At 39.5% G+C, this 27,972-nt stretch overlaps 2 protein-coding genes and 1 long non-coding RNA gene across 4 annotated transcripts; 2 read left to right on the top strand and 1 right to left on the bottom strand.

Moving 5' to 3' along the window:
• Window positions 1-152: 152 nt before the first annotated feature.
• On the top strand, window positions 153-13,087 carry LOC100557857 (acyl-coenzyme A thioesterase 1). 2 transcript variants are annotated; one of them, XM_062968116.1, is made up of 6 exons: window positions 153-778; window positions 3,629-3,831; window positions 4,712-7,270; window positions 8,063-8,292; window positions 11,431-11,521; window positions 13,048-13,087. In XM_062968116.1, exons 1-3 carry the CDS (start codon window positions 247-249, stop codon window positions 5,285-5,287), a joined length of 1,311 nt encoding a protein of 436 aa, XP_062824186.1. In that variant the 5' UTR covers window positions 153-246; the 3' UTR covers window positions 5,288-7,270; window positions 8,063-8,292; window positions 11,431-11,521; window positions 13,048-13,087. The 2 variants fall into 2 exon arrangements, with proteins under 2 accessions (XP_062824186.1, XP_003214599.2); XM_003214551.4 differs by having other exon boundaries at window positions 8,063-8,217.
• On the bottom strand, window positions 2,556-8,134 carry LOC134295466 (uncharacterized). The gene is made up of 2 exons (XR_010002041.1): window positions 8,010-8,134; window positions 2,556-3,849 (listed from the first exon to the last, which is right to left on the bottom strand). It is a non-coding gene; the product is annotated as an uncharacterized LOC134295466 (long non-coding RNA).
• On the top strand, window positions 8,246-27,956 carry dnal1 (dynein axonemal light chain 1). Its single transcript, XM_003214533.4, has 9 exons — window positions 8,246-8,292; window positions 11,431-11,521; window positions 13,048-13,086; window positions 15,213-15,322; window positions 17,801-17,856; window positions 19,031-19,086; window positions 19,325-19,451; window positions 22,080-22,226; window positions 22,720-27,956. The coding sequence occupies exons 2-9, from the start codon at window positions 11,519-11,521 to the stop codon at window positions 22,764-22,766; spliced, it is 585 nt and encodes a 194-aa protein (XP_003214581.1). The 5' UTR covers window positions 8,246-8,292; window positions 11,431-11,518; the 3' UTR covers window positions 22,767-27,956.
• Window positions 27,957-27,972: the final 16 nt, after the last annotated feature.

A 27,972-nucleotide genomic window follows, 5' to 3' on the forward strand; every position in this document is an offset into this window, starting at 1 on the left:
TGTTCAGTTTGCCCATGCCTGGCTTATGGGAACTGGAGGCCCAAAGAGCGGAAGGACGCAGTTTAAGGATGCCTGGTATAATAATCAGGGAGACCTGGTTTGGATCGATTGACGCTGCCTGCCTAAATGCTTCCGCGTGGACCCAGCATGAAAGATTGCTTTTGCCTGCAGCGGCCCCTTTGAGAGTGCGAAAGCGCCCTTAAAGGGGCCGCGCCCCCATTCCTCCCGCCCTGCCTCTTGCCCACCATGTGGCGCTCGGCAGGCTTCTGCGCGGGTGCGTCCTTGACCCGCCTCGCCGTCCGAAGGGCGGCCGCCACAGTGACGGTGACCCCCGCGGAGGGATTGGCGGACCGGCCTGCGGAGATCCAAGTGCGGGGCCTGCCTCCCGGGCAGGAGGTCACCCTCCGGGCGCTGGCAACGGACGAGCAGGGCTCCCTCTTCGACGCCTGCGCCCACTACCGCGCGGATGCGGGGGGCGCGGTGGACGTGGGCGCGGAGGCCTCCCTGGGCGGGGACTTCGTGGGCCGCGAACCCATGGGCCTCTTCTGGAGCCTCTCCCCGGCGGCCATGGAGCAGCCCCACCGGCGCCTGGAGCCCCGGAGCGCGGAGGCGGCGCTGGAGGTGGAAGTCTCCGTGCACCGCGGGTTCAGCGGCCCTGGAGAGATTCCCGGGCAAGTGCTGGCCAAGGCCCGCGCGGAAAGGCGCTTCACCCTTCCCGGGATCAGGAAGGTCCGGCTGAAGGAGGGGCCTGTGCGGGGATCCCTCTTCCTCCCGGCAGGTGGGCTTCTCTCCGGGCACCACGGACAAACTTGGGCCTTCCCTCCGGGGTTTTTTGGACTTCAACTCCCACCATTCCTAACAGCCGCGGGCCCTTTCCTTTCCCCCCGCAGCCGCTTAAGGGAGGGCCCAAGTTTGCCCGTGCCTAGTATGTAATAGTTTATGTATCGCATTCAGCCATTCATATATATAGTTTTCTCTGATTTTGAAGATACATGTTTATTGTTTTGTACTTTGGGGTTGTAGCAATATTGGCTGGAAAAACGTTCTTCTAAAAATTATAGATATTTTTCTCAGTTCCAATTAAAAATAAATAATAATAATAATGATATCTCTATATATAAAAGGATAAAAAAAATCGGCCTAGGACAAAACAACAATACTACACATCCCAGAAACACTAAACTTGGCAACGCAACCCCTCATCCATGCCTCTACGTTCATATAACAAAAAGAAAAGAAAAATAAAGTCCTAATTAGAGGGAGAAGAATAATTGTTTTTTATCCAATTGCTGCCAGTTACAAGGCTAAACTCTGCCCACTTGGTCTCCTAGCAACCTACTCAGCCCAGGGGACAGGCACAGTTAGGACTCAGGCCTCTTCCCCACTGCCTATAAGATACAGATTATCTGATTTTAACTGGATTATATGGCAGTGTAGACTCAAGGCCCTTCCACACAGCTATATTACCCATTTATAATCTTATCTGCATTGAACTGGATTATCTTGAGTCCACACCGACAGATAATTCACTTCAGTGTGTATTTTATACAGCTGTGTAGAAGGGGCCTCATATAATCCAGTTCTAAGCAGATAATATAAGATTATAAATATACTGTACCTTTGCAGGTTTGTGATCCCACCAGTTCTTTTTACTACTGGCAGGTGGTACTTGTGACATAAGTTCCAGTGAATCATTTGGGCCACATAGTTGTGCCTCTGTTTGTAATCAATGGTTTCATCCAGTGGGGGGGGGGGGGGGATGTTAGGGGTTCAAAGCCCCCCCCCCAAATTTTTCAGTTTTTTTTAAACTGGTTTACTCATTAATTTTAACTGATTAACCAAATCCCCATGAGTGTCCACTGAAGTTTATCTGTCTTGAGTGTCTACTAAAGTTTATCAATGGAGCTTGATTTCTAAATTATTTTGAGTTATGGAACTACTTTTCATGATTCGCTAAAAAAAAATTCACCCCCCCCCCCCCCCCCGATTTTTTTTTCCTGGCTATGGCCCTGATTTCATCAGCTTCCTTGCACAGTCTGTATTTTGGGTCATCAGCTGATTTAAAGATCTTGGCCTCAATTGCATTTGTTCTGATGGCTTGCTCCTGGGCTGCAAGAATCAGGCCTTCTGTCTCCTTCTTCAGTGTTTCATTAGTGAGCCATAACTAGGTCTTCTTCTTTTCAACTTTTCCTTCATTTTGTCAAGGAATTGCCCATGCAATGCTTTGTTGTGCCAGCTGTTGGCTTTGGTTTGTAGTGCAGTTTTCTTGTACTGTGCTTTAAGAAGTTTCTGATTATTGACTTCAGTCAAAGCAGATTCTTCACTTTCCTTTACATATTCTGCCAGTGCATGTTTTTCTTCTTTAACTGCTTGTTTTACTTGTAAAAGTCCTCTGCCACCAGACCTAGGCAGATATAGCCATCAACATCACTGCAAGGATGCAGTGAATAATGAATGGTTATGAGTTTTCTTGTTTTTGAAAACAATAAACCAAGATTATGGCAACCAGACCGATTGATAAATGGCAAATAGAGGGAGAAAACATGTGGCACACAGAATATACTAGAATTTATTAGCAACTGAACATACTAGACAGGTTTGGGGAGAATTCCCCATGATTTATAGCAGTTATAGGTATTGGGATGCATAGTTCACCTGCAATCCAAGAGCAATCTGAACTCCACCAATGATGGTCCCGGAACTAACTTGGCACACAGAACCCCCCACGACCAACAAAAAATACCAGAGGTCTTTGGAGGGATTTATAGGAGTTGTAGTTCACCTAACACACTGTGAACCCAAACCATGATGGATCTGGACCAAACCTGGCATTGCAGACCCGATATGCCCAAATTTGAGTATTTGTGGGTTTTGAGGGGAATTGGCCCGGACATTTTGGAGTTGTAGGTACTAGGATTAATAAGTTCACCTCCAATCAGTGAGCACTCTGAACTCCACCAAAGATGGAATTGGACCAAACTTGGCACATGGAGCCTCCATGCCCAGCAAAAAATACTGGAGGTCTTTGGGGAAAATTCACTTTGATTTGGGGTAGTTGTAGTTCACCTACATCCAGAGAGCACTGTGAACCCAAACACTGATGGATCTGGACCAAACTTGGCGCACACACCTGATTGCCGAAATTTGATTACTGGAGGGATTTGGGAGAAACTGACCTTTTCTGGGAGTTGTAGTTCACCCACAACCAGAGAAACTGTGACCTCCACCAATGGTGGACCTGGTCCAAACTTGGCACACATAACCCCCATAACTAACTCAACCTACTGGAGGGGTTTGAAGGGAGTGACTGATTCACCATAGTGAGAGCTGTAGTTTACCCTACAGCCAGAGAGCACACTGAACCCACCAATGATGCATCCAGAGCAAACTTGCACAAGATAACAAACTTTAAGTACTGATGGACCTTCTCGGGGTTAACCTGGCATTATGTCAGTTGTAGTTAATCCACAATCTTATGTATTTTGTACAATTAAAAATAGACTTTTTCAAATAACCCAGGCAACACCAGGTACCCAAGCTAGTATATATATATAAAACAGATTGTCTTCCTTTATATTCTTTCAGTGTCCTGTCCCAACATCATTATTCTTTCTGTTTTTATTATTAGGAAATGGCCCCTTTCCAGGAGTGATAGATATGTTTGGTGATGAAGGCGGGTTAATTGAATTCCGATCCAGCCTTCTGGCCACACATGGCTTTGCTGCTCTTGCCTTGCCATATTTTAATTTTGAGGATCTCCCTCAAGTCATGGGCGATTTCCATCTTGAGTATTTTGAACAGGCGGCCAGGTTTCTGCTGCGCCATCCAAAGGTGAGTGTGGAGGCACACCTATGCGGAGAACAATATTGCAATTTTCAGTGTGATGTATATAGTTTTCTGTCAGGAAGTTAACAATTTGACTAGCATTTCTATTTAAATGAAGTGCTAGTGTGACATGTACAGGCAGTTACAAACCTGACTTACAAACCACTCATAGTTAAGTATGGGGCTAAGACAACAGGAAGTGAAGGAAATCCACCCCTCAGAAGAGAAATTCACTCTCGTAAGAGTTACCATGGGAAAAAAGGTGTCTCCACTGAAGTTTTTTGCCAATCCTTGTTTCCATAAAAAGCCAAATTTTTCAAAATCCAATGATCACAGGGACAGAAAGTGAGATGAAATCCTCTGAACAGTGGCACAGACAGCAAAACAAACACCACAGGGGTGTTAACCCTTCCCTATATCATCCAAAGCTAAAACATATTTTTGGCTGGAGTTACAGTTAAAAACGTGCCTGTTTTGAATTACAGACAGAATAAACTAAATAAATCTACAGGACCTATCTTGTTCATAACTTGGGGACTGCCTGTATTTGCACTTTCAAATGCAACAGACATCCTAGGACAGTCTTCACCTTTCAGACCAATTCATTTTAAAAGATTGTTGTAAGAACATGAAATGGGAACCAGCTTGCCATCTTTAATGCCTTAGAAGAAAGATGTGACCAAAATGAATGGAACAGAAGAACGAGCTGATGAATATATATATGGCTGGAGTTACACTTAAAAAATGTACCTGTTCCAAGTTACAAATTCAACTTAACAAACCTACAGAACATATCTTGTTCTTAATTTGAGGACTGCCTGTACTTGCTAATGATTATTCTCTGTGCTCTTTTAGTATTTTTAATTCTGATTATTGATTTTCAAAGGTTAAAGGCTCAGGAATTGGTGCTGTTGGAACTGGAAAAGGAGCAGAACTGGCCTCTTCAATGATGACCTTCCTGCCAGAAGTAGTGGCTGCTGTCTGCATTTCTGGTTGCAGCTCCATCACTGCCAGTGCCCTTCATTATGGTGAAATGACTCTGCCTGGACTTCGCTTTAACATGAGCAGGGTCAGTATTTCTGAGAACGGGGTGTTTGACATGTATGAAGCTTTAGAAGACCCAATGGACCCAGCCAATTCACACTGCCGAATACCTGTGGAAAAAGCAGACGGCCACTTCCTTTTTGTGGTAGGAGAGGATGACCGCTATTGGAAGAGCTCTTTGTATGCAGACATAGCTATTGGATGCCTACGCAAGCATGGGAAAGACAACTTTAGACTCTTGCATTACTCTGGAGCAGGTCATCGCATCAATCCATCTTTTTCCCCTGTTTGTCTGATAGCTTTAGACCGTATTCTAGGGGTGCCCATTTTAGGGGGTGGCGAGAGCAAAGCGCATGCCCATGCCCAAGAACATTCTTGGGGGAAGATACTCGAGTTTCTGCACTTCCACTTGAGATAAGTAACTTTCAGTATTTATACATTGGACAAGGTGCTATAGGCTACCTTAGAAGTGTCTCAGGGACTAAAAAAACAAACATATACATGTATATACATAGAGTGGGGGGGAGGGGGAAATAAACAAATATAACTTGGAGAACCGGGATAAACTGTAATGATGCAAGTATGTAAGTGGCATACGAATGGGTGTTTTCCAGTTTGGATATTATCGAAGAATAGGGCTTGATTGTAATAACTGACCATCTCCTAAAAGATTGCTCCAGCAAGCTATAGTACCGAAGTGTTCAGTTTGTTTTTTTAGCACAAGCTGCAAAAATGGCAGAGAGATGGATTCTTTGTCATTTGGCAATCACATATTCAGAATAACATTAACTAGAAATTTTATTTCTGGAACATGCCAATCTTCATCAAACACAGCTGGTTTCAGCACTTTAAAAAGGAACTGCAGGGCTGGGCAGAAAGAGAACAGAGTCACATGTAGTTTTGATCCTCTACCAGTCGTTTTTAAAAAGAAAACTTTCACTGATTGACTCCCTAAGATTACAAAGAGTTATTGCTCTGTATTTGTATTTCTGGTGACAGCACTGAAAGTAAGACTAACAAGCAGTACATTTTAATACTTAAAAGTGCCAATAAAGATTCCTTAAAGACTATATGCCCTTAATTTTAAACACAATTTCTGCCCCATTTTATTCAGTCCTCAATATCATTGGACTCTTCAGAAACGGCAAAATCATTCCTGTTCTCAAATTGCTTCTTGGAATTTGTTTTCATTGCATGTGCACATACATTAAAGATAGATGTGGAAAGAAAAATAAATAGAAAAAAACATATGTTTTTTTTTTAATTTCCCTTCTGCCCTACCATTGCCCCTAATCTACCAGATGGGCATTTTGAACAGATTGCATTAATTTATTTTTCTGGAGGAAAGAAGTTTGAGATGGATTTAACAGTTGAATAAATGAAATAAACCACATCCTTGAGTGAGTTTGTAACATATCAAAGTTAGAATATACAGGTTTATGTGTTTATAGTTTTTCATTAAAGAAAATACTGTTTTTTTTTCATCTGTGTGGTCAGTGGTTCAATATTGCAATGACTGGGCAAAAATAGCATTATTTACTGTTGAGTTGACCTCAGCTTATGGTAGCTATGTCTTTTATTGAATCAATTTGTCTCTGGGACATGAGAGAAACCTCCCACAGGATGCTAAAACATCAGGGAGTCCCCTGGACAACGTTCTTGCAGACTGCCAATTCTCTCACACCAGAAGCGACTTCCAGTTTCTCAAGGCACTCCTGACACGAATCTTTTTTGTCTCTAATATGGTCTTCCTCATTTCCTATTTCCTTCCACTTTCCTGAGCATTATGATATTTTGCAGTCATGTCATCTGATGATGCACTTCTAGGGAATGGTGAGACCTACTCTTACAACCATTGATTAAGCTTTTGTTAATATATAGCATCTACAGAATTCTCTCCGGCATCATGTTTCAGCCATATTTTGGGCTAAGGTTGAATCACATTATTTTATGGCATTTAGATATGTCAAATATTTATTTGTATTTTTTCTCTTAACATTTATTTTTATGTTATTGAGACAACGTTGAGACCAGCTGCCAGACACATTAATCTAAGGTAGTGAAGGAGTCCCCTGACATTAAGTCTAGTCATGTCCAACTCGGGGGGGATGGTGCTCATCTCAATTTCTAAGCCAAAGAGCCAGCGTTGTCCGTAGACACCTCCAAGATCATGTGGCTGGCATGACTGCATGGAGAGCCATTACCTTCCCACCGGAGCGGTACCTATTGATCTATTCACATTTGAATGTTTTAGAACTGCTAGGTTGGCAGCAGCTGGGACCAACAGTAGGAGCTCATCCCACTCCCTGGATTCAAACCACCGACTTTTCGGTCAGCAAGTTCAGCAGCTCAGTGGTGTAATCTGCTGTGCCACAGGGAGCTCCTTACATTAATCTAAAAGGTAAAGGTTTCCCCTGACGTTAAGTCCAGTCGTGATCAACTCTGGGGGTTGGTGCTCATCTCCATTTCTAAGCCAAAGAGCTGGCGTTGTCCATAGACACCTCCAGGTCATGTGGCCAGCATGACTGCATGGAGTGCCATTACCTTCCCGCCGGAACGGTACCTATTGATCTACTCACATTTTGCATGTTTTCGAACTGCTAGGTTGGCAGGAGCTGGGGCTAACAGCGGGCGCTCATTCCACTCCCAGGATTTGAACCTGGCACCTTTCGGTCCGCAAGTTCAGCAGCTCAGCGCTTTAACACACTGTGTCACCAGAGGCACACTACTACACTACTGGGGGAAAAAAAATAACGGGATGTTCCCCAGACCCCCTAAAGTGAATTTTGCAAGTAACCAGCATTCAAAGTTACTATCTCAAACATCCTTTCCAAATTTGATGACAATATGCCCTCCCCAGTCCACGTTCCAGGTGGATAGCTCAATCAAGGGGCCCATTTACACTGGAATTAATGCAGTTTGATACCACTTCAACTGCTATGGTTCAGTGATATGGAATCCTAAGAGTTGTGCTTTTACAAGGCCTTTAGTTTCATCTGACATAGAGTGCTGGTGCCTCACTAAATTACAACTCCCAGGATTCTATAGCATTGAGCCATGGCAGTTAAAGTGGTGTTGAACTGCATTAATTCTAAGGTGTAGAAGTCGCATTTCACAATCCCTTTCATTTCAAGGCACACCTTTGGTTTTCAGGCAAGAGTAATACACCTGCCACTCTTGTGCTCCAACGCAGGGCTGAAATCTCGGGACTCAGCCTAACCGGAAGTCGGGCATACACGACGACGGCCTCCCCCGTACCTCTATGGTACTTCCGGGAGAGAGGCCCCTCTGTTTCCAGGTGAGCCTCTATGGTGCAGCTGTGGATTCCGCTCGCCGCCTTCCCCTCAGGTGAGCATGCGCGCGGGCTGAGCGTGCCCTAGCAACAGAAAGCGGGAGGCGATAGCAACCAGGATGAGGCGAATGGTGAGTCTGCGGGAAGGCTGCGGGCGGGAAGGGATCTCGGGAGGCCCGGGCGGGGCGGGAGGCGCTTGGCGAGGGAGCGGAGTCGCTGGAGAAGCCGCTGCGGGAGGGAGGAGGCCCTTTGGGGACTCGGCGGGGATGGCTGCTAGGCCGAGGGCGAAAAGGTAACCATGGGAAAGCGGTCAAGGGGGCAGCGGAGTCTTCACCGCAGGATTATAGCGGCCTGGAAGTACTTTAACTGCCTATTGAATCCTGTGATTGGTGGGTGGCTCAGATTCATAGAATTCTCCATTGAGTCAGTGCTAGGGTGCATCTAGACCAGGCACGGGCAAAATTGGACCCTCCAGGTGTTTTGGACTTCAACTCCCACAATTCCTAACAGCCGTTATGCTGTTAGGAATTGTGGGAATTGAAGTCTGAAACACATGGAGGGCCCAAGTTTGCCCAGGTCTGATCTATATTGTAGAATCAATGCGGTTTGAGACCCCTTTTCTAGGTAGATTCTATGACATCACTAAACTAAGAGTCCGAGGATTCCATAGCATTGAGGCATGGCAGCTGAAATGGTGTCAAACTGTGTTAATTCTACAGTGTAGATCAGGCATGGGCAAACATCGGCCCTCCAAGTGTTTTGGACTTCAACTCCCACAATTCCTAACTACCAGTAGGAAGAAACACAACCTACAAGCTATCTACAGACCCACTATGAAAATCCAACAAATCCTATTTTCAGCAAAAGACAAGACGGATCCTTTCACCTCTGCAGGAGCCTGCAGTATACCATGCAGCTATGGACAAGTCTACATAGGGACCACCAAAGGCAGCATTGCCCAAACACGAATCAAGGAACATAAAAGGCATTGCAGACTAATCCAACCAGAGAAGTCAGCCATAGCAGAGTACTTGGTGAACCAACCTGGACATAGCATATTATTTGAGAACACAGAAACGCCAGACCAGCAACCACCATGTCTGCTACACAGAGAAGCCATTGAAATCCACAAGCATGTAGACAATTTTAACAGAGAGGAGGAAACCATGAAAATGAACAAAATCTGGCTACCAGTATTAAAAAAAACTCTAAAATCAAGGCAGTAAATAAAGAACAACATTCTGAAAACTGGAATTCCAGACAGAAAACAATCAGGGCCAGTTAACATCTCCCAACAAAAGATTCCCCCAGGCAGGAAACAACCAGGCTTCAAAGCTGCCAGGCTATTCAATGCTAATCAAGTTGGTCAATTGAAACATTCACACTTGCCTCAGGCAGACAAGAATTCTTTCTCTCACACTGAACATTCCACAGATACATAAACCCCATTTGCCTAGTTTCCAGCACCTCGCAACCTCTGAGGATGCCTGCCATAGATGTGGGCGAAACATCAGGAGAAAATGCTTCTGGAACATGGCCATACAGCCCAGAAAACTTATAGCAACCAGCCAGTAGGCTGTTAGGAATTGTGGTAGTAGAAGTCCAAAACACCTGACAGGCCGAAGTTTGCTCACGCCTCTTGTAGATGCATCTTTACCCTGCTCTAGAAGGTGTCGAACTGCATTAATTTTGCAGAGTAGATAGAACCAGAGTCCAAACAGTTTGGAGAGAGGGAGGAATTGGAGCTTGGCTGCCTTGGGGGAAACACAAGAGCTCTGTGTGAGATTGGTTGAAATTGGCATATTGAACTGAACTCTGACGATTTGAAAAAAAGTGCTGAAAATGTTCTGAGGAAATGATGTTGCTCCACTCCTGGTGCCGTTCAGGACAAAGAAAGTGACGGCAAAGGGCTTCCATTCATTCCCTAGATTTGCTGCTGAGGCTGGAACAACATCCTGTGTGTGTTGAAAGTGTCTAATTACAACCTCACCTCAACTATGTAATTTTAGTCCATCCACAGCAGCCTGGTCATAATCATGAAGGCAAAATAGCATCCGGTTAGCTCCTATCCTAGGCTAGACAGGTCCCTGGTCAGACGCAGTAGTATTGTCTCTTCTTTTATATTTTTAGTGCTGATTTTCATGAGAATTGACAGATGGCTGAGATAATGCAGTGGTGCTTTGGAACAGTCATGGGCAAACTTTGGACCTCCAGGTGTTTTGCTCTTCAACTCCAAAACACCTGAGGGGCCAAAGTTTGCCCATGCCTGCTTTAGAAACTAGCAAGTATGTTGGACCCAAGTTATTATGTACCAAAACCCATGCAAGCAAATTCATGAAATAATTTTCTGAAGTGCTTTAAAATAGCGCAAATACAGAAATTAATTAAACACACATACACACTTTGTGAATTGGAAGATTCAGGCTGTGTTAGGGTGCATGTCTACACTACAGAATGAATGCAATTTACACCACTTTAACTGCCATGACTCAATTCTATGAAATCTTGGGATTTATAGCTTGGTGAGGCACCAGCATTCTGGCAGAGAAGACTATAGGCCTTGTAAAACTACAGCTCCCATAATTCTATAACATTGAACCATGGCAGGTATAGTGGTGTCAAACTGCATTATTTCTACAATATAGATGCATCCTTAGCCTGCTCCAGAAGGTTGTCTAATACTCCAGAGCAGATTTGCAGGAGTCAGAGCAGATTGTGAGGGATTGAATTGTCAAGATTGCCCCCCTCCTCTGTTTATCCAATGGAAAAACTCCAGTACAACAAAAACCTCCCACTGACATAAGGAATCTGTCTGTTTGCATGAGGATTGTGTTGAATCCAACCCAGTGTGGAACAGTAAGGTGGCAGCAAGTAGAATATATTCTATGGTACACTGACAAATCTGCATATTTTGCAGTAGATCAATATTTATCTCTGATTCCATTTATTTAGCAATGAGGTAAATTTGTGGTAACCCATAATATAATCTTTTTCTGGGTAGACTGCCTTGTCTCAGTTTTACTATTTAAAATAAATTTTTAGATGTAGGATTTTTTTTCATTGTAAGTGTATGCCTTTTGCACTTGCTTCTGATATGTAGATTTTTGGATTGTTTTGGAGAAAAATATTTTCTACAAATTTGGAAATCTTCCTGTACATGCTATTTGTTAACAAAGAATCTTGTTTCTCTTCAATTTGATTGAAATATTACCTCTGTGATGACTGAAATCTGATGCAATTTGAGGTAATGGTAACTTTTTTCTACCTAGGGAAGATACTCATTTGAAGAGAGAACTTAATGTTATTGCATCTTATCATCCGGGAGTGATCTGACTGCTAGAAGTCATCTTCGATAGAATGGTAAATATTTGGAACATTTTCCTAAATTCACAATCTGCATTGGTAATCTTGACTGAAATTATTATTTCCGTAATATTGCTATGTAACTTTATTGAATATGCATTAACACGATAAATCCAAGGATATGATCCCTTTTACTTTCTTCCTTTATTTTGTATCCTTGGAAGTTTTTAATTTTACTGGAAAATCTTCCCTTTGGCTCAGTATATTTTGAACAGCACAGCACAATGCATGAATCTGCCTTGAGTTTTAATTTTTTAGGTTTTAACTTAAAGCTGCACTCAAAGGAAAACTATAGAGCTATTTCCATCTTAGATTTTAATAGCCCCTTTATTACATCGATATCATAGCATACTGTAAATGTATTTCCATGCAATGATGAAGCTATCTCCAAATTTGTTAAGGACTAGACAGCTTAGTTTCTATTCAGCAAAGTGTCTGATGGGATTATAAAGCTAATTTACATTGCAGTGTTTTGTTTTAATTCTGTCCTCATTTCTTTGTACTTACATTATAGCTGCTCTGAGGCTATATTTTGTGTCTCTAGACTGCAGTGCTCTGTGGTTTGCAAAATATTTAATGGGAATGGGGGGAAATCAATTTTCAACTATTGATTTGAAAGTTGGTTGCACAGACAAATGACATTCATCCTTTCTGTTTGAGAAGAAAAAGAACAAAAGTCGCCAGTCATATTAACTGGCACAGTATCTACAGTTCTCTACATGTTTTGTAGAAACTGTCAATTGTTGGATACAAGTTTTAATGTATGGTGAACAAAAATTACGAGTTGCAGACAGAGTGAGTATTGTGTTAAAATGGAAAATTCATTTTCCATCCCATGAAACTATGAGGGGGGAAGCATGAGAAACTCAAAGCTTTCAAAAAGTGACAGTGGTATAGGCTGCACAATCAACCTCCCAGTCCTCCCAGTCCATTCTCGAGCAAAGCAATCTAAAGTCTGGTGGGGAGTATAGTGATGCACCACCTCTCTTGCAGAGTTTGTAAAAGAATTTGATAATTTTCTAGCCAGTTTAGGGATTACAGTATGTAACACGAGTTTTGTTCCTGTGTTATAAATGTCATTTTTTAATTGGTTCTATCACAAGAACATGGGAAAAGTTTATTAAACTGCACAAAGGATAAACATGGCATATTTTCATTAAGGAAAATTAAAAATGAAGTAACTAGACTGAAGAAAATAATACCACTACTCTCAGCCACAAAAAGGAAATTTCTGGACTATAACAACTACTTTCAAAGTGAGTACTGCACAATTAGACAGGAAATAGCACTTCCAAACCAGGAACAGAACATTTTTCAGTTTTGATTAGTGAGATCCTCAAGCCTAGATCTCATGGAAATGAAAGGACCTTTGCTCACTAGATCAACTGCCTTCTTTGACAACAGTGTTTTGATCTTGTGGCTGGTAAATGTTTTAAAATATAATTGATGATTACAAAGCCAGAAAGCTATTAAGTTGACTCTGAATTAATCAATTAAAATGTTTCCATGTATTTATCTATTAGGCAAAGGCAACAACTATTAAGGAAGCTCTAGCCAGATGGGTAAGTAGGTGGTGTGTATGCATGTATATATATATAAAATGGATATTTGTTAATTTTTACTAGTGGTTCACAATAAATACATAACTCAAGCAAATCCATGTAATACAATGTTTTCACTAAAGTTGCTTGCTTTGAGGTGTTACTTCTTCTAATTTCAGTTAATATTCACATACAAGAATATGCAGAATTCTGTTCTATGCAGAGACAAATTGACTCATTGTTTGAAGGATTAGGGACAGAAACCAAGGTTTCATGCGGAGCAATTGGGTTGGTTAAGGGAAAGTTGCAAAAATGAGTATAGAAAAAAAATAATGGATTAATAGGGGAAAATATATATCCAGACATGTGTTACAGTATATTCCTTGAAGTGGGATATAAGCTTAGTATAGGAAATAAGCCTAGTTAAAAAATTAGAGTAGAGAAGAACAAGAAGATAAGAGTGAATTTTAGCCAGGGCAGAGAGATAGAAATTCTTAAAAGCAGAGATTAGAAGCTTGGAGTTGATACAAAGTGCAATGAAGAGCCCTTGTAAAGATCAATATAATTAAGGAAAATGTGTTTACTTCATGTTTACTTCAATCTACTGTCTAAGTGTTTGACAGATCTTTTGCCAGCTGCCATGCCTTTTTTATATATAATTAGGCTTTTAGACTAATTGTAAGGGAACCATTCGATTCTCTGAGGAGAAAAAAATAGGACATTTACAACTATGCTACACAATGCATCCAAAATACAGATGGGTGGGCTAGAAGTATGCTGATCATACCTTGGAATTAGAAACATTAGAAACTCCTGCTTTGAAAGATATATGTTATATATTGACAGTGTTATGCTATTATTGTACTGGGTTTTTAAAAATATTAAATGGCTGATAACTGAAAGTGGATGCCCAGAAGGAGAGTACTCTGTGCTGTGACTTTTTCAAATACATGTTACAAGAGAATTGAAAGCCTCAGAAACAACATATATACAAATAACTTTATTTACAATTGTTGCTCTTATGTTCTTAATAAAAGTGCAGGTTTAAATAGATAAATAGAAGAACAATGCTTAGAAAGGTTTGTCAACTGACTGCATATATGAAAGAATGTACAGAGAATGTGAAAGTTCTGGTATCTTTTTGTGGAAATAATGGCTGTAGTTTTGTAGAGAGTTAATGCTGCCTCTCCCATTAAACCTTTTTAAAAATTCCATTGTACAGTATAGTACTTAGGGCCCTGGTGGCAAAGTGTGTTAAAGCGCTGAGCTGCTGAACTTGCGGACCAAAAGGTGCCAGGTTCAAATCCTGGGGGCGGAATGAGCGCCCGCTGTTAGCCCCAGCTCCTGCCAACCTAACAGTTCGAAAACATGCAAATGTGAGTAGATCAATAGGTACCGCTCTGGTGGGAAGGTAATGGCAGTCCATGCAGTCATGCCAGCCACATGACCTTGGAGATGTCTGCGGACAACGCCAGCTCTTCAGCTTAGAAATGGAGATGAGCACTGACCCCCAAAGTCGGTCACGACTGGACTTATCGTCAGGGGAAAACCTTTACCTTTACCTACAATATAATCACAGTCCAGTTAAAGCCAAGTGATATAATCACTGGCTATGTGACCAGGAAGCTTTTCAGTCCAATCTCTTTGCAAAGTAATTGTTCAAGAGCTCTAACAAATCACAGATTGCTGTTACCGGTAAGCATAATGCCTTAAATCATCCAGTGGGTTAACAGTAATAATGAATTTACCCATATTCTAGACCTCTAGTATTTTCAAATCACTGTATGGAAAAGCATGAAAGAAATAGGCTTCTTGAAGGGGCAGTATTAAAGTGCTTAGCATGTTTCAAGAGAGTCTGTGCAGTACTTTCTTCATCAGGGGCAAAATGGTAAAAGATTTTATGTGTTCTGGAAATGAGTGAGATTTCTCAGTGCATTGTAATAATCTTGTCATAGATTATGTGAGCGAGCAGCAATCCAGTTTTATAAAAACCATTCTCAATAAACATTAAATATAGCCCATGTGCAAATTATTTTACTACCAAGTGGCAATGATAACAGTTATGTTTAATAAGTAGTGTTATTTTTCATATGCACAATTGATTGTTTATATAAAATCTATTATTTTGCTTTCTCTTTTTTCTTTAGGAAGAAAAAAATGGCCAGAAGCCATCAGAGGCCAAGGAAGTGAAGCTTTATGCCCAGATTCCTCCTATAGAGAAGATGGATGCATCTCTTTCCACACTTGTTAATTGCGAGTAGGTTCTGTACATTAGAACACAGAGGAGGATCTACCTTCTTCTTTCTGTGCTAGTACTCCTGTCCTTTTAATTTAGATTTATTGTGAAAGTGCTTTTCCTTTTTATCTTCAGTAATTTTAAGCAAGGCTTTGTGTCTCTTTGTTCCACCACATTAATTTCTTCATAAACTCAGTCCACTGCATGAATTCCCAGTTTGCAAACACTTCCTTTTCAGTCACATAATTGCCCATGTTCACATAATTCAGACATCATTCCAAATCATAGTTATATTAATCAAAATGCTTGTAGCTTCCAAATGTACAATTTATGCTTTTAGCTACCAAATGTATAGTTTGTAGCTGCTTGCTGGTTTTTATTTTCTTTTGCTTAGATTTCCAATCTGTCTGCTGATTTCAACATCTGCTGAGTTCAGACAATGTAAAATATACTTGGAATAAACCATGTCCACATCTTACACAAGTTCATTTTTAAATATTCTTTAAGATTCTGCTTTGCTGGTCAATCACAAATCATATATTCTAATATAGCTATCACAACTGAACCAGATATGGGCAAACTGTCACATTCAGTCACATTTTTAAAATTCTCTGCAAGGCCCTCAGACCTTTTGCAATAATCATGCTTTGCTTTTTACAGTAATCAGCTGCAAGAGGATAGGAGGGGGAAAGAAAAGAGAATGTCAGAAAGTAAATGACAACAGGGAACACTTATTTACTTAAGGCATGATCAGACTGAAAGTCTGTTCCATAACAAGTAGCAATGGCTACTCAAAGGAAATCAGAGACATTCACAGATGATATTTCAGTTATACTCTATTAGCCAGTGTTGTGTAATGGTCTGAGTGTTGAATTAGGACACTAGGAGACTAGGGTTTGAATCCCTGTTCAGTCACGAAAACCCACTGGATGACTTTGGGTAAGTCACATTCTCTCAGCCTCAGGGGAAGGCAAGGAATTAACCCTATTTGAAGAAAGTCTGCCAAGAAACTTCCAAAATAGGCTATTCATAGAGTCACTCAACAAAAAAATTATCATCTATTTATGTCTATTAATCACATAAACTGTATATAATATCTAGTGTTAGGGGTGGTATGCTTCTCAATGCAAGTTGTTGGGGGATCACAAGCAGCAGAGTAACATTGCTTTCCAGAAGACAGGAGCAGAATTCAAAACGATCTTGACAGACTAGAGAGATGGGCCGAAACTAACAAAATGAAGTTCAACAGGGACAAATGCAAGATACTTCACTTTGGCAGAAAAAATGGAAATCAAAGATACAGAATGGGGGACGCCTGGCTTGACAGCAGTGTGTGCGAAAAAGACCTTGGAGTCCTTGTGGACAACAAGTTAAACATGAGCCAACAATGTGATGCGGCTGCTAAAAAAGCCAATGGGATTCTGGCCTGCATCAATAGGGGAATAGCGTCTAGACCCAGGGAAGTTATGCTCCCCCTCTATTCTGCCTTGGTCAGACCACACCTGGAATACTGTGTCCAATTTTGGGCACCACAGTTGAAGGGAGATGTTGACAAGCTGGAAAACGTCCAGAGGAGGGCGACTAAAATGATTAAGGGTCTGGAGAACAAGCCCTATGAGGAGCGGCTTAAAGAGCTGGGCATGTTTAGCCTGCAGAAGAGAAGGCTGAGAGGAGACATGATAGCCATGTACAAATACGTGAAGGGAAGTCAAAGGGAGGAGGGAGCAAGCTTGTTTTCTGCTGCCCTGCAGACTAGGACACGGAACAATGGCTTCAAACTACAGGAAAGGAGATTCCACTTGAACATCAGGAAGAACTTCCTCACTGTGAGAGCTGTTCGACAGTGGAACTCTCTCCCCGGGGCCGTGGTGGAGGCTCCTTCTTTGGAGGCTTTTAAGCAGAGGCTGGATGGCCATCTGTCGGGGGTGCTTTGAATGCGATTTCCTGCTTCTTAGCAGGGGGTTGGACTGGATGGCCCATGTGGTCTCTTCCAACTCTACTATTATATGATTCTATATATATATGATTGCGTCCCTGTCATTCTTGTGGGTTTCCCGATCAATTCTGGTTGACTACTTAGGAACAGGTTGTTTGGGCAGATAGGACTTTGGGCTGACCAACATGATTCTTCCTCTCTTCTTGAAAGGGAGTGTTGTCCACTATTGGGGATATTTAAGCTGATATGTCTAAATTGCACATAGGTTGTTGTTCAATTTCTTATTAGTCTAATATTTTTTTCAACTACAAAATTCATCTAATTCTGTCAATTTAGGTTTCAAATGTGTGAATATTATTGAGAATTTTTCTCTAAAGCAGTTATTTTGTGACTGATTTCAGAAACTTAGTGAATATCTGAAAGCTCTTACATGAAAGGAATTAGATATATAGTTATCAGGCAGATGTGGCATGAGGAAATATTCATTTCAAGAAGAACCGTATTGCTTCAGTAGTATTTGTGTTTCTCTTAACATGTTTTTTTCTTTTCTTTTTTATTTCAAGGAAGTTATCTTTATCTACAAACTGCATTGAAAAAATTGCCAACTTGAATGGTCTAAGTAAGTGACATATGAATAACAGTGGTCTAGCTGTTTACTTCTCTTTCCCCATGGTAGCTGCTATGAAACTATCCTGGAATCTCTGTAAGGCTAAGCCATAAGAGCCACAGCAAGACCCATGCTTGGGTATAACCACTCATCCTGTTTTAGCAGTTTCATATTATAGCAGTTTCATATTATATCCAGTATGTAATAAGTAGCAGTTGTATCAGGTGATTCCTTATATTCTGCATCAAAAGGACCAGAAGATCTTATTTTCAAAGTAGCATATGAACAGACTCTACAGTTACACTTTTTACTTCTCCTGTTTTTGACATGAAGCTAAATTAAGGATTGGAGAAACTAAACTAAAATTACTGAATGAAAGCTTAAGCTGTCCCCGATTTTGGAACTGCTAGAAAGTTATACAGGGAAAAACAAGTTTCTAAAGACCTAGACACACTTTTCTTTCTGGCAGCCTGCTTGAAAATTGCTACTAATTCTATGGGGCAAAAATAACAGATGGTCCTCTTACAGAAAACGAGATCATAAGTGTTAGAATTAACAGAGATTCTGACATGGAAATTACAATGCATGTATTATAATATATTGATTTCTATTCATCAATTATGTAAACATCTATAGCTCTATTGCACCATGGAAATCTTTGGAAAGATGTCTGATGGTTCATCTACAATGTAGAATTAATGCAGTTTGACATCATTTTAACTCGTGGTTCAATTTGTTGAGACACCAGCAAAAAAGGCTAAAGACTGTGTAAAATTATATCCTTTTTATGGCACAGCTGGGCCAATTAATCACTCTTGGGTGTTATTTATCAGGCTTGTAAACTTACATATTGTTTAAAGGATTACTAGCGTAAAGAAATATAAGGAGCCTCCGGTGGCCTAAGGGATAAAAGCCTTGTGACTTGAAGGTTGGGTTGCTGACCTGAAAGCTGCCAGGTTCGAATCCCACCCGGGGAGAGTGCGGATGAGCTCCCTCTTTAAGCTCCAGCTCCATGCAGGGACATGAGAGAAGCCTCCCACAAGGATGGTAAAACATCAAAACATCCGGGCGTCCCCTGGGCAGTGTCCTTGCAGACAGCCAATTCTCTCACTCCAGAAGCAACTCTGGTTGCTGCTGACACGAAAAAAAGTGTAAAGAAGTAAGACAGCTATTGTTTCTGTTGCAGAAAACTTGCGGATTTTGTCGTTGGGGAGAAACAACATAAAGAATCTAAATGGGCTGGTACGTAAGTAAGATTGCTACTGCTTATATTATTGTAGACCCAGTAAGAATCATATCTTTGCTAACAATGTTCAAAAATATAACTGTTGGTTTTTCTCAGTTTGTAACTTCCTAGGAAAAAAGAACTGTAGATGTATTCTTTTTAATATTTGTATGTGTTTCATAAGGATCCTTCGACAATTTACATCATAATACAGGAGTACAAAGCATATTTATCTGAAGCATTATTGTGTTTTAGGAAGCAGTTGGTGATACTTTAGAGGAACTTTGGATTTCCTACAACCAGATTGAGAAATTGAAAGGACTCCATGTAATGAAAAAGCTGAAAATTCTCTACATGTCCAATAATCTGGTGAAAGACTGGGGTAAGTCAGAATCATTGTGAAACATCTTGGTAATGTTTAATGAAATTTTACCAAATATTTTAGGTTAAGTAAGGAATTGTTTTCTGAAGTTACAGTAATTACATCATTTGAAAAATGTGTACTCAGCCCTTTAACACTGTTGTCCCCAAAGTGTCAGGTGTACCTCAATTAACTAAATAAGTATTTTCCTGGGGACTACTACTACAACAGAAAATTGGATACCAGAGGCAAAAATAACATGAGCAAAATAGGGAAAGAATTCTGTACAGCACAAAGAAAAACAGTTGAATATTTTTCAGCAAACTGTTAATTAAAAAAACTAACATAATATGTATGCAAAATAAAACAACCAGGTCAAATATGATTAGCATAAGTAACCAACACATTTTTAATCTTCTAGAGACAATTTGAATGCTTTTTCCAAAGTGCATTGATGGTTTTTTACTAGCTTTTCTTACAATTTCCATTGTGTTGCCCAACCTTTTTTAACAGGCTGAGAGTAGGTGATGAAGTAGGATTATATCCCTGTACTTTTGACATTCAGACATGCTTGTTAAAGAATTCTGGAGGAAGCTGCTGTTTAACTTGCTTGCTGTAGCAAGGCACACATAGTTACTATAGTTTTTGTCAGAGTAGAATACAACTTTTTGTTGAATTATTTACTGCAGCTACTCAACAGTGAAATGCTGTATTTTTCCATCATTCATTCACTATTCTCCTAGTGCTGATGCAGTGAAAAAAAGCTTCCAGTTTGACAGAATGAGGGGAAAGGCTGCATGGACAGCCTTTGTAAAAATGAGCTTCTTTGTCAGAGATTTTGTTAACTTACATCTGGCTTTAAAATACTCTTGAAATCTTGCATCAATAAAAATTGCAGAACAGTAAAAGAACAAGAACAGAATTTAACTAAAATAAACCAATGTTTTATAAAATGTGTGGAATTTTAAATTAGCTTAAAAGACAAGAATAGTGCTAAGTGGGTATTTCATGGGAGACTGTCCCCAGACAGAAAGTCTACTATTCAAAGAAGGTGTTCCAGAGAGTTCCATAGTATAAGGATTTGTGTAGAAGACAGTTCTTACGCCATTTAAGGCATTCACAATAAGCAGCAAAACCAAACTTGCTTAGACAATAGACATGCCTATAGCAGAACTGGCAAGATGTATTGCTGTTGCTTGATCAGTTAGTTAAGAATAAATGAAGTTTTTGGATAGCTGTCAAGGAAAGCCCTGTATATCATACATTGCAGTAGTCTAATCTGGAGATTATGAGACTATCTCTATCAGGTTATTTCCATTCAGAGATGCTGGTGGTGAGGCAGCAGTCAGTGAAACCTTCAGTACTTGCCCCCCAACAACAACAATAACAACAACAACAACAACAATAATAATGATATTATTATAATGTTAAAAATGTTTGACAGTGACACTGAAGAAAGGAAAAATCATTGAAAGTGAGGGCATAAATATGCCTAATGGCCAAGCGATAAAGTGTCACCAGCCAGAAACCTATAAATATCTAGGCATACTACAGCTGGAAAACATCAAACATGAACATGTCAGCAAAGAAAACACTCAAAGGGTCAGAAAAATTCTCAATGCCATCAAGTCCATGAACATCTGGGCTATACCTGTCATAAGATATACTGCTGGCATCATAAACTGTACCTCAAAATTGAACTGCAAAGGCCCTGGCACAAACCAGTACAGGTGGTCCCAGTGGTAATTGGTGCACTGGGTGCCGTGTCAAAAGATCTCAGCTGGCATTTGAAAACAATAAACATTGACAAAATTGCGATCTGTCAGCTGCAAAAGACCACCTTACTGGGATCTGCATGCATCATCCAAAAATACACCACACAGTCCTAAACACTATGACACAGTGTTCAACTTGTGATTCTGTGATACAAAATCCAGCATATATATCTCGTTTGCTGTGTCATACTCTGTCTTTATGTCAACAACAACAACAACAATAATAATATTTTTTTATTTCTTACCCGTCTCCCCTCATGGCTTGAGGTGGGTCACAGCACAGTCTAAACACACAAACATTGCAAAAATTCTATAAACACACACATTAAAATGTAGAATCATAGAATAGTAGAGTTGGAAGAGACCTCATGGGCCATCCAGTCCAACCCCCTGCCAAGAAGCAGGAAATCGCATTCAAAGCCCCCCTGACAGATGTAGCTCTTAAAAGGATACATATTAAAACGTATTTCTGTAAAATACATATTAAATACACAGAACAGATATTAAAACACAAAACATGAGTTTAAAATGCCACTTGGATTTCCTATGACAAAGCTATATCTGTCTAGCAGGACTCAATTTCTAAAAAATTGAGCACTATCTTCCTGAGCCAGCAAACCCATCTACCAACAACATCTTTAAGCATTAACCTCTGATTTATTTGATTTATCAATCCCATCTTTTCCCCAAGGTTCAGTGATGGCATTCTGTGTGTGCTTTCCAGCCTTGTCATAATTTGATATTATACAGAGAATATGTCCCGCGCAGGATCTGAGCATTAGTAGCTTTTTAGTCTTCAAAAGGAGTGATCATTCACTTCTGGTTTGGTTTTGTTTTAATTTCTTAACTTTCAGTTCTGTCTCTCTGCTTGCAGCGGAGTTTGTGCGGTTGGCAGAATTACCCTTGTTGGAAGATCTGGTGTTTGTGGGTAATCCACTGGAAGAGAAATATTCAGCTGATTCACAGAATGCCTGGGTTGAAGAAGCAACCAAGCGAGTGCCCAAGTTGAAGAAACTTGACGGTGAGAGCTGGGTTGGAGCCAGGTGGAATTTAAGAGTTCAGGCAGTGAAAAGTATCTTTTTAATGTAACAAGTTAAATTGGGGGCATATAAGAATCTTTCTTTGTCTGGACATGCAACATCCTTTTTTGACTCAACCTGGATCCTTACATTTATATTTCTTGTGTGGTAATGCTTGACAATATGTCTCTGGAAAAGACTTTCCCTTGCTAATGGAACAATTTGTAGTTAGCACTGTGGGGAAAGAGGAACCTGATATCAGCTTGAATGAATATGTGGATCTTCCACTACGTGCTGAATTCTGGCTCTCTCATTACACTTTCAAACTGTTTCTTGTCTTCACATCAACCCTAAATGTCTGTGTTGTTGTAATGCTGTGTGATGTTTCACAAGTGTTTTTAGTTAATCAGCTTACTTGTTAGTATGTTGTAATGGAATATGAGAGTATTAGTCTTACTAGTGATTTAAATATATATATATCTCCTTTATTTTTAGGTATTCCAGTTATTAAGCAGGAGGAAGGCGAAGAAGGAGAAAACTAGCAGAACGTTTCTTTCTTTCCCCTTAAATTATTGATGTATCTCCAGCAATTAAACACTAAGTGAAGCTTTTTATATAAAGTGACTTTGAAGAAAAGCTTGGGCAACCTTTTAATTGACTTTCCATGTTCTCCTTTCTCTCCCAAAGAGTTACTTACCAAAATGAGGATGCCAATTATGAGAAGCATCTGTCCTTTTATTTTTTACTTTTTTATTTAATGTGTGATTTTGTGAAAACTACTACTTGTGTTCCTACTTATTAGTATGTTTGCTTAGATTTTGTTTAAAAAGTAATTTGAAAAGTAGGGGTCAAGGAAACAATGTTTTAATATTAAGACTCTTTTTATCAGGTACTTTTTTTGTATCTCTTTCCAATGAAAAAAACTGAAACTTGGTATGTTTAAATGTTTGTTGGCGTGTCTCATCCTTTTTTCCCCATCTGCGCTTCTAATTACAACCATGTAGTCTTTCGAGTTGGTTTTTGCCAATGAAGAAACAAAGTTTGTGGCATTAATTAAAAGCAAAACATGTCACTAGCTGAGAGCCCATGATGTCCGATATTAAGCTTCATTGGGATCTTAAATTTTGACATGCAGTGGGCCTTTCACTATTTTTATATATAGTGCTAGATAAAAGAGTGAAGGCAATATATTTGTTGTAGATGACGTGCTTCTTTCCTAAACCCTAGTTTGATTTGATATGCTACTTGAGTTTTTCTTCACATACTTTAAGGAACAAGAGACTCTCAGGCCAAACAAAGGCTTATACTGTTGATGTGACTATTGCTGAATGGCAAAGTTCATCATCATTCTGGAATTTGAGTAATCTAAGGAGGGTAGCAGCTGTCCAAAGAGGCATAAGAGAATAAGTTTCAGTTGCAGGGTTTAGCCAGTGATGAATGACAGCTGAAGAAATTGCAGAAAGGGAAAAGGAGTGACGCTTTATCATTTCATTTCACTTAGAGGAAATCAGCTTGCTTTTCTCTCACCTTTACCTGAATAAGAGGGTTTTTTTTCATTTGTACTGTTGAACCTTTTAAAGATCTAAAAAACAGAGAAGAGAGAAATGTGGCATTATTATTTGCCTGAGGCAAACATCTGCTCTGGGTTCTTTGCACTTAATTAATTTGACTCCGACAATCAGGTTTGTTGTTAAGGTGTGGTAGAGAATAATCAAAATGAAGTAACTGGGGGCACAATCCTATGTAGATTTTCTTCAGGGTGACCTCAGTAGGACTTCTGAGTAGACAGGTGTTGGGTTGCTCTGGACCATGGAAATTGTGTGTTTTCCATGTAATAATGCCTTGCTGAAGAACACTTGTACTTTGGCTTTGTACACAATTGTTATCCTTACAATGTAGCAGCTGCATAGCATCTGGTTATTCATATGATCCTCTACCACACTATTCAAAATCAGTGCAATAGCCATTTGTCAGTCTCTTCTGTTAATTGCAATTCACCGTCCCTTTAAGTACAGAATTCCTTTATGATTTGGGGGCTTGTTCCTTTGAAAATTCCCCTCTTTTGTTTTTTTCCCTAAAATTTGACTACTGTTATGAAGAATTTCTTCTTTTTTACTTTTATTATATTAATCTCCTTTAAAAGAATCAGACAGTTTTACCCTTAGGGGAAGCCTAAGCATAATTCTAAGTCAATGAAAAGAAATGAACTATGTTTGAAATGCAAAAATAAATTTTACCATTAACTTATTGTCCTTATATACCACCAGCATGCACATGCCATTAATTGGTTCTTCCAAGGCATAAAGTATTTACTTCTATAGCATATATTTATATTTCATGATAATTATTTCTACAAATCTTTATAAGTAAATTCCTTATTTTTAAAGAAAGCTATAATAATCAATCAGGCTTAATGCTTGATGTTATTTTCCCAAGGGTGAATCTATTCAAACCTTTTGCCTGTGTATCAATTGTGGCTCCAATTCAGAATACAGTTACTAGTAAGGCCAATGCGAGACTGTTTGTGGCACGTATGAATTTCAGATTTTCAGGCTAAGCTTTTGTAAAATAGTAAAATAGTCATTTCCTTATTTTTTCTTTGAAGTCACCAGCTAATATATGAAAAGGAAGGGTAGTAAAATGTATAGATCAATAATCTTTACAGTAATGGTCAAGGCCGGTGGTTGAAATGATGTAAGTGGTGTAGAAAACATGGTAATCTGACTGACCAATTCTATCTTAATTTTTTTAATTTAGCTATAGAATTCTGAAGATATATATGTACACACACACTGTAATTTCAGAAGTATTGCTTAGATGCATTGCCACTTGTGCATAGATGTACTTAGCAAATAAGATGAACACCATTTGGATAAAGAATGGTATTTCTAGATCAGTCATGGGCAGACTTCGGCCCTCCAGGTGTTTTGGACTTCAACTCCCACAATAGCTGGTAGTTAGGAATTGTGGAAGTTGAAGTCCAAAACACCTGGAGGGCTGAAGTTTGCCCATACTTGCTCTAGATGATGGTTTATTGTTTCATCATACTCTTTTGTTGAAGCCAGTTGGGTCTCTAGTTCTGCTTGCATTGTGGAGACATAACTGTTCAAAAGCTTGAATGGTCTTTTAACTTTAATCACAAAATAGTACTCTTTCTGGAAAATAATTGCGTATGACTTTGTGAAATGCTTTGAAAGATGTACCATAAGAGCAACACAGATACATGACAAATGGATTTGCCCTTTAATTAGCAAAGTGAGTTTATTTAAATCTTGGTGCTAAGCTTTCTCAATGTAACATTCTTAAACTCCAACTGACAGATGGTGTGATTTGAAGATTAGCTTGTAAAGTGACAAATTTATCTTCAAGTTTTGTTTGTTGCTTGAGCTGAAGTGACAACTGTTCATAGAAAAGATGACCATAGTGCCCAGTTGCCTACATTTGGTTGTTAGTCCTGTTTTATCAAGAACCGGGGTGATGAGAGATGGATAAAATAGAAACTCGAGATAGCTCATAATCTTCTGCATAACACTGAAAAACAAAATGCACATTTCATTTGTCTTTCAGCGTGAGAAGGAGTTTTTTTTATAAAAACATCAGTTGGCCAGCCTTTTCACTTAGGTTGATAGTGAAAATATTTTTAAATGTAAACTTAATTTTGGTAGAGAAATGTTGTGTAAAGATAGTGCTGGGGGCCCTTCACCCAAACCTTCATTTCATTTGACTTGAGTTTCACCTGGTACTAATTATAATGCTTCTCCATATCCTGTATACTCTTCTTTATAGAAAAGAATTGACTTACATTTTAAATGTTGAATTGTACTTTGTGTTCTTCCACACATAATCATTTCCAGAAGTGTGGTGAAATATGAAGGGGGGTCCAGAAGGATTGTGTTGGGATTGATTTGTGTTAAGGAAATATACAAAGTTAAAAAGATAACTGGTGAAAGGGTGCTTATGTGATGCAAGTTTAGCTTATAACAAAATATGGCTGTGACAACTAAAAAGAAAAGACATACAGGCTGTTCTGTGAGAAGAAGGGGAAAAACCTCCTGAGTAATAGATTGAAGGTTTCTTCAGAATACTGGATGCAATATAGATCACAGCATCTACAGGTGCAAGGAAATATTTAGCAGTTTATCATAACTATTGTGGAAACATATTTCCCAGGCTCTGGGTACACAGCAGTTTAATTTTCAGATTGATAGATGATTTCATCTATGCAAATATGATAATTTTTGCCATTGGAGAGTTAGCCTCAGAAAGAAGGGAAGGGAGCTTTAGTGGAGTTTGAGTTGAATGATCCCCTTTCAAGATATGAATATAGTGAAAATTTCAGCTAAACCAATTTGGTGCAGTATTTGAAATTTGTCAGTTACATTTTACACATTCTATGTAAGGAAAGCTATTACAAATATGCATAGAACTGGCAGATACCAGTAGACACTTAGCATATTTTTCCTGTATATCTTGTGGCTGCTCCACACATCACAGGAAAAGATGGATTCTCCCATTTCTGCCACATGTCATTTGTATCTTTTTTTCTTAATATATTTGAACTGGATATGAATGAATGGATAAATGGAGCACATGGCGGGAAAGTGATTTTAACCCAATTGCATGCCTGTGTATATTCCTTTTTCAGTTTTACAGAAACAACATGAACATACTACGAAAACATGCTGTGGCAGTCAGCGTGGCATGGGTCACTTCCTAATGACCAGATCAACCCTTCCTAAAAGAGTATCAAAGGTGCAATTCATAATCTTTATCAAAGCCCTATTAGAAAAATCACAGCAAAGGATAGTAAAATTGTCATCTAACAGGTATAATTCGGGAGTTTAACATCTTTTCTGATTAGAATCAGGTTGTTTTGGTATTGCTGCCCAATAAACTTCAAAACTTTATTTTCCATGCTTGTGAAAACCTTTCCTGTAGAAAAGAACTGTTGCAAAAAGAAATGCAATTTCTTTCCATGTTGGATAGATATATGTACTGTTTGAACAATCAGAAGTCTACTTGCCAAAATTAATGAAATAGGTTTTTTTTAAATTGCACTTTAAAATTATGCACTGGATGTTGGTGGAAAGTAAAGTGAATGGTTTGCAGTTGGTGTATGGTTACTCATAGAAAAGGGCTGCACAGCCAAGGAAGCAATTGAAAGCAATTGAGCTGTCATGTTTTGGTATATTCCTTAAGATTATAAAGCCTATTGTCATAATTAGGAATGAATTAATATGTGCTTAAAGGGTTCAATACAACTGTGTTAAAATGTTATAACATAACTGTGTTGAAACAATTCAACATGACTATGTTGAATATTGCTGTCCCTACTGGAATTGGGGTACCTTTTATTAATTATATTTATTGGAAGTTTAAAGAAATTCAAACCATACTGATGGGAAATGGAGATGTGTTCACTTGCTTTCCAGTCCATTGGGCTGCAGGTATCTACTGTATATAATAATTTATATTAAGTTGTCAAAAGGCATTTGAAATAGGCAGCTCTCATTCGTGGATCAGTTCAGCTCCACTAAAAGACAAGGCTTCTAAAACTCCCAAGGCGGAGAGCAATTTTTAAGCACCTAGCATGGTGACAATATGTTTTTAATACAGTATAATTTTGTAGCATGATCATAACTGTCAAATGTGTGAGGTTACTTAGATCTGTTTTTAAATGTAACTTTGTGAAACCTTGTTTAACATAGTAATAAATGTTTTATATAAAGGAAGACCTTGGCTGTCGTA

Source organism: Anolis carolinensis, chromosome 1, assembly GCF_035594765.1.
Source record: "Anolis carolinensis isolate JA03-04 chromosome 1, rAnoCar3.1.pri, whole genome shotgun sequence".
Lineage (NCBI taxonomy): Eukaryota > Metazoa > Chordata > Lepidosauria > Squamata > Dactyloidae > Anolis > Anolis carolinensis.

Coding starts and splice junctions, on each gene's coding strand:
- LOC100557857 (XM_062968116.1), top strand. CDS start 247: ATGTGGCGCTCGGCAGGCTTCTGCGCGGGTGCGTCCTTGACCCGCCTC. Junction 779..3,628: donor ATCCCTCTTCCTCCCGGCAG/GTGGGCTTCTCT, acceptor TTTTATTATTAG/GAAATGGCCCCTTTCCAGGA. Junction 3,832..4,711: donor TTCTGCTGCGCCATCCAAAG/GTGAGTGTGGAG, acceptor TGATTTTCAAAG/GTTAAAGGCTCAGGAATTGG.
- dnal1 (XM_003214533.4), top strand. Junction 15,323..17,800: donor TCCACACTTGTTAATTGCGA/GTAGGTTCTGTA, acceptor TTTTATTTCAAG/GAAGTTATCTTTATCTACAA. Junction 19,087..19,324: donor TAAAGAATCTAAATGGGCTG/GTACGTAAGTAA, acceptor ATTGTGTTTTAG/GAAGCAGTTGGTGATACTTT.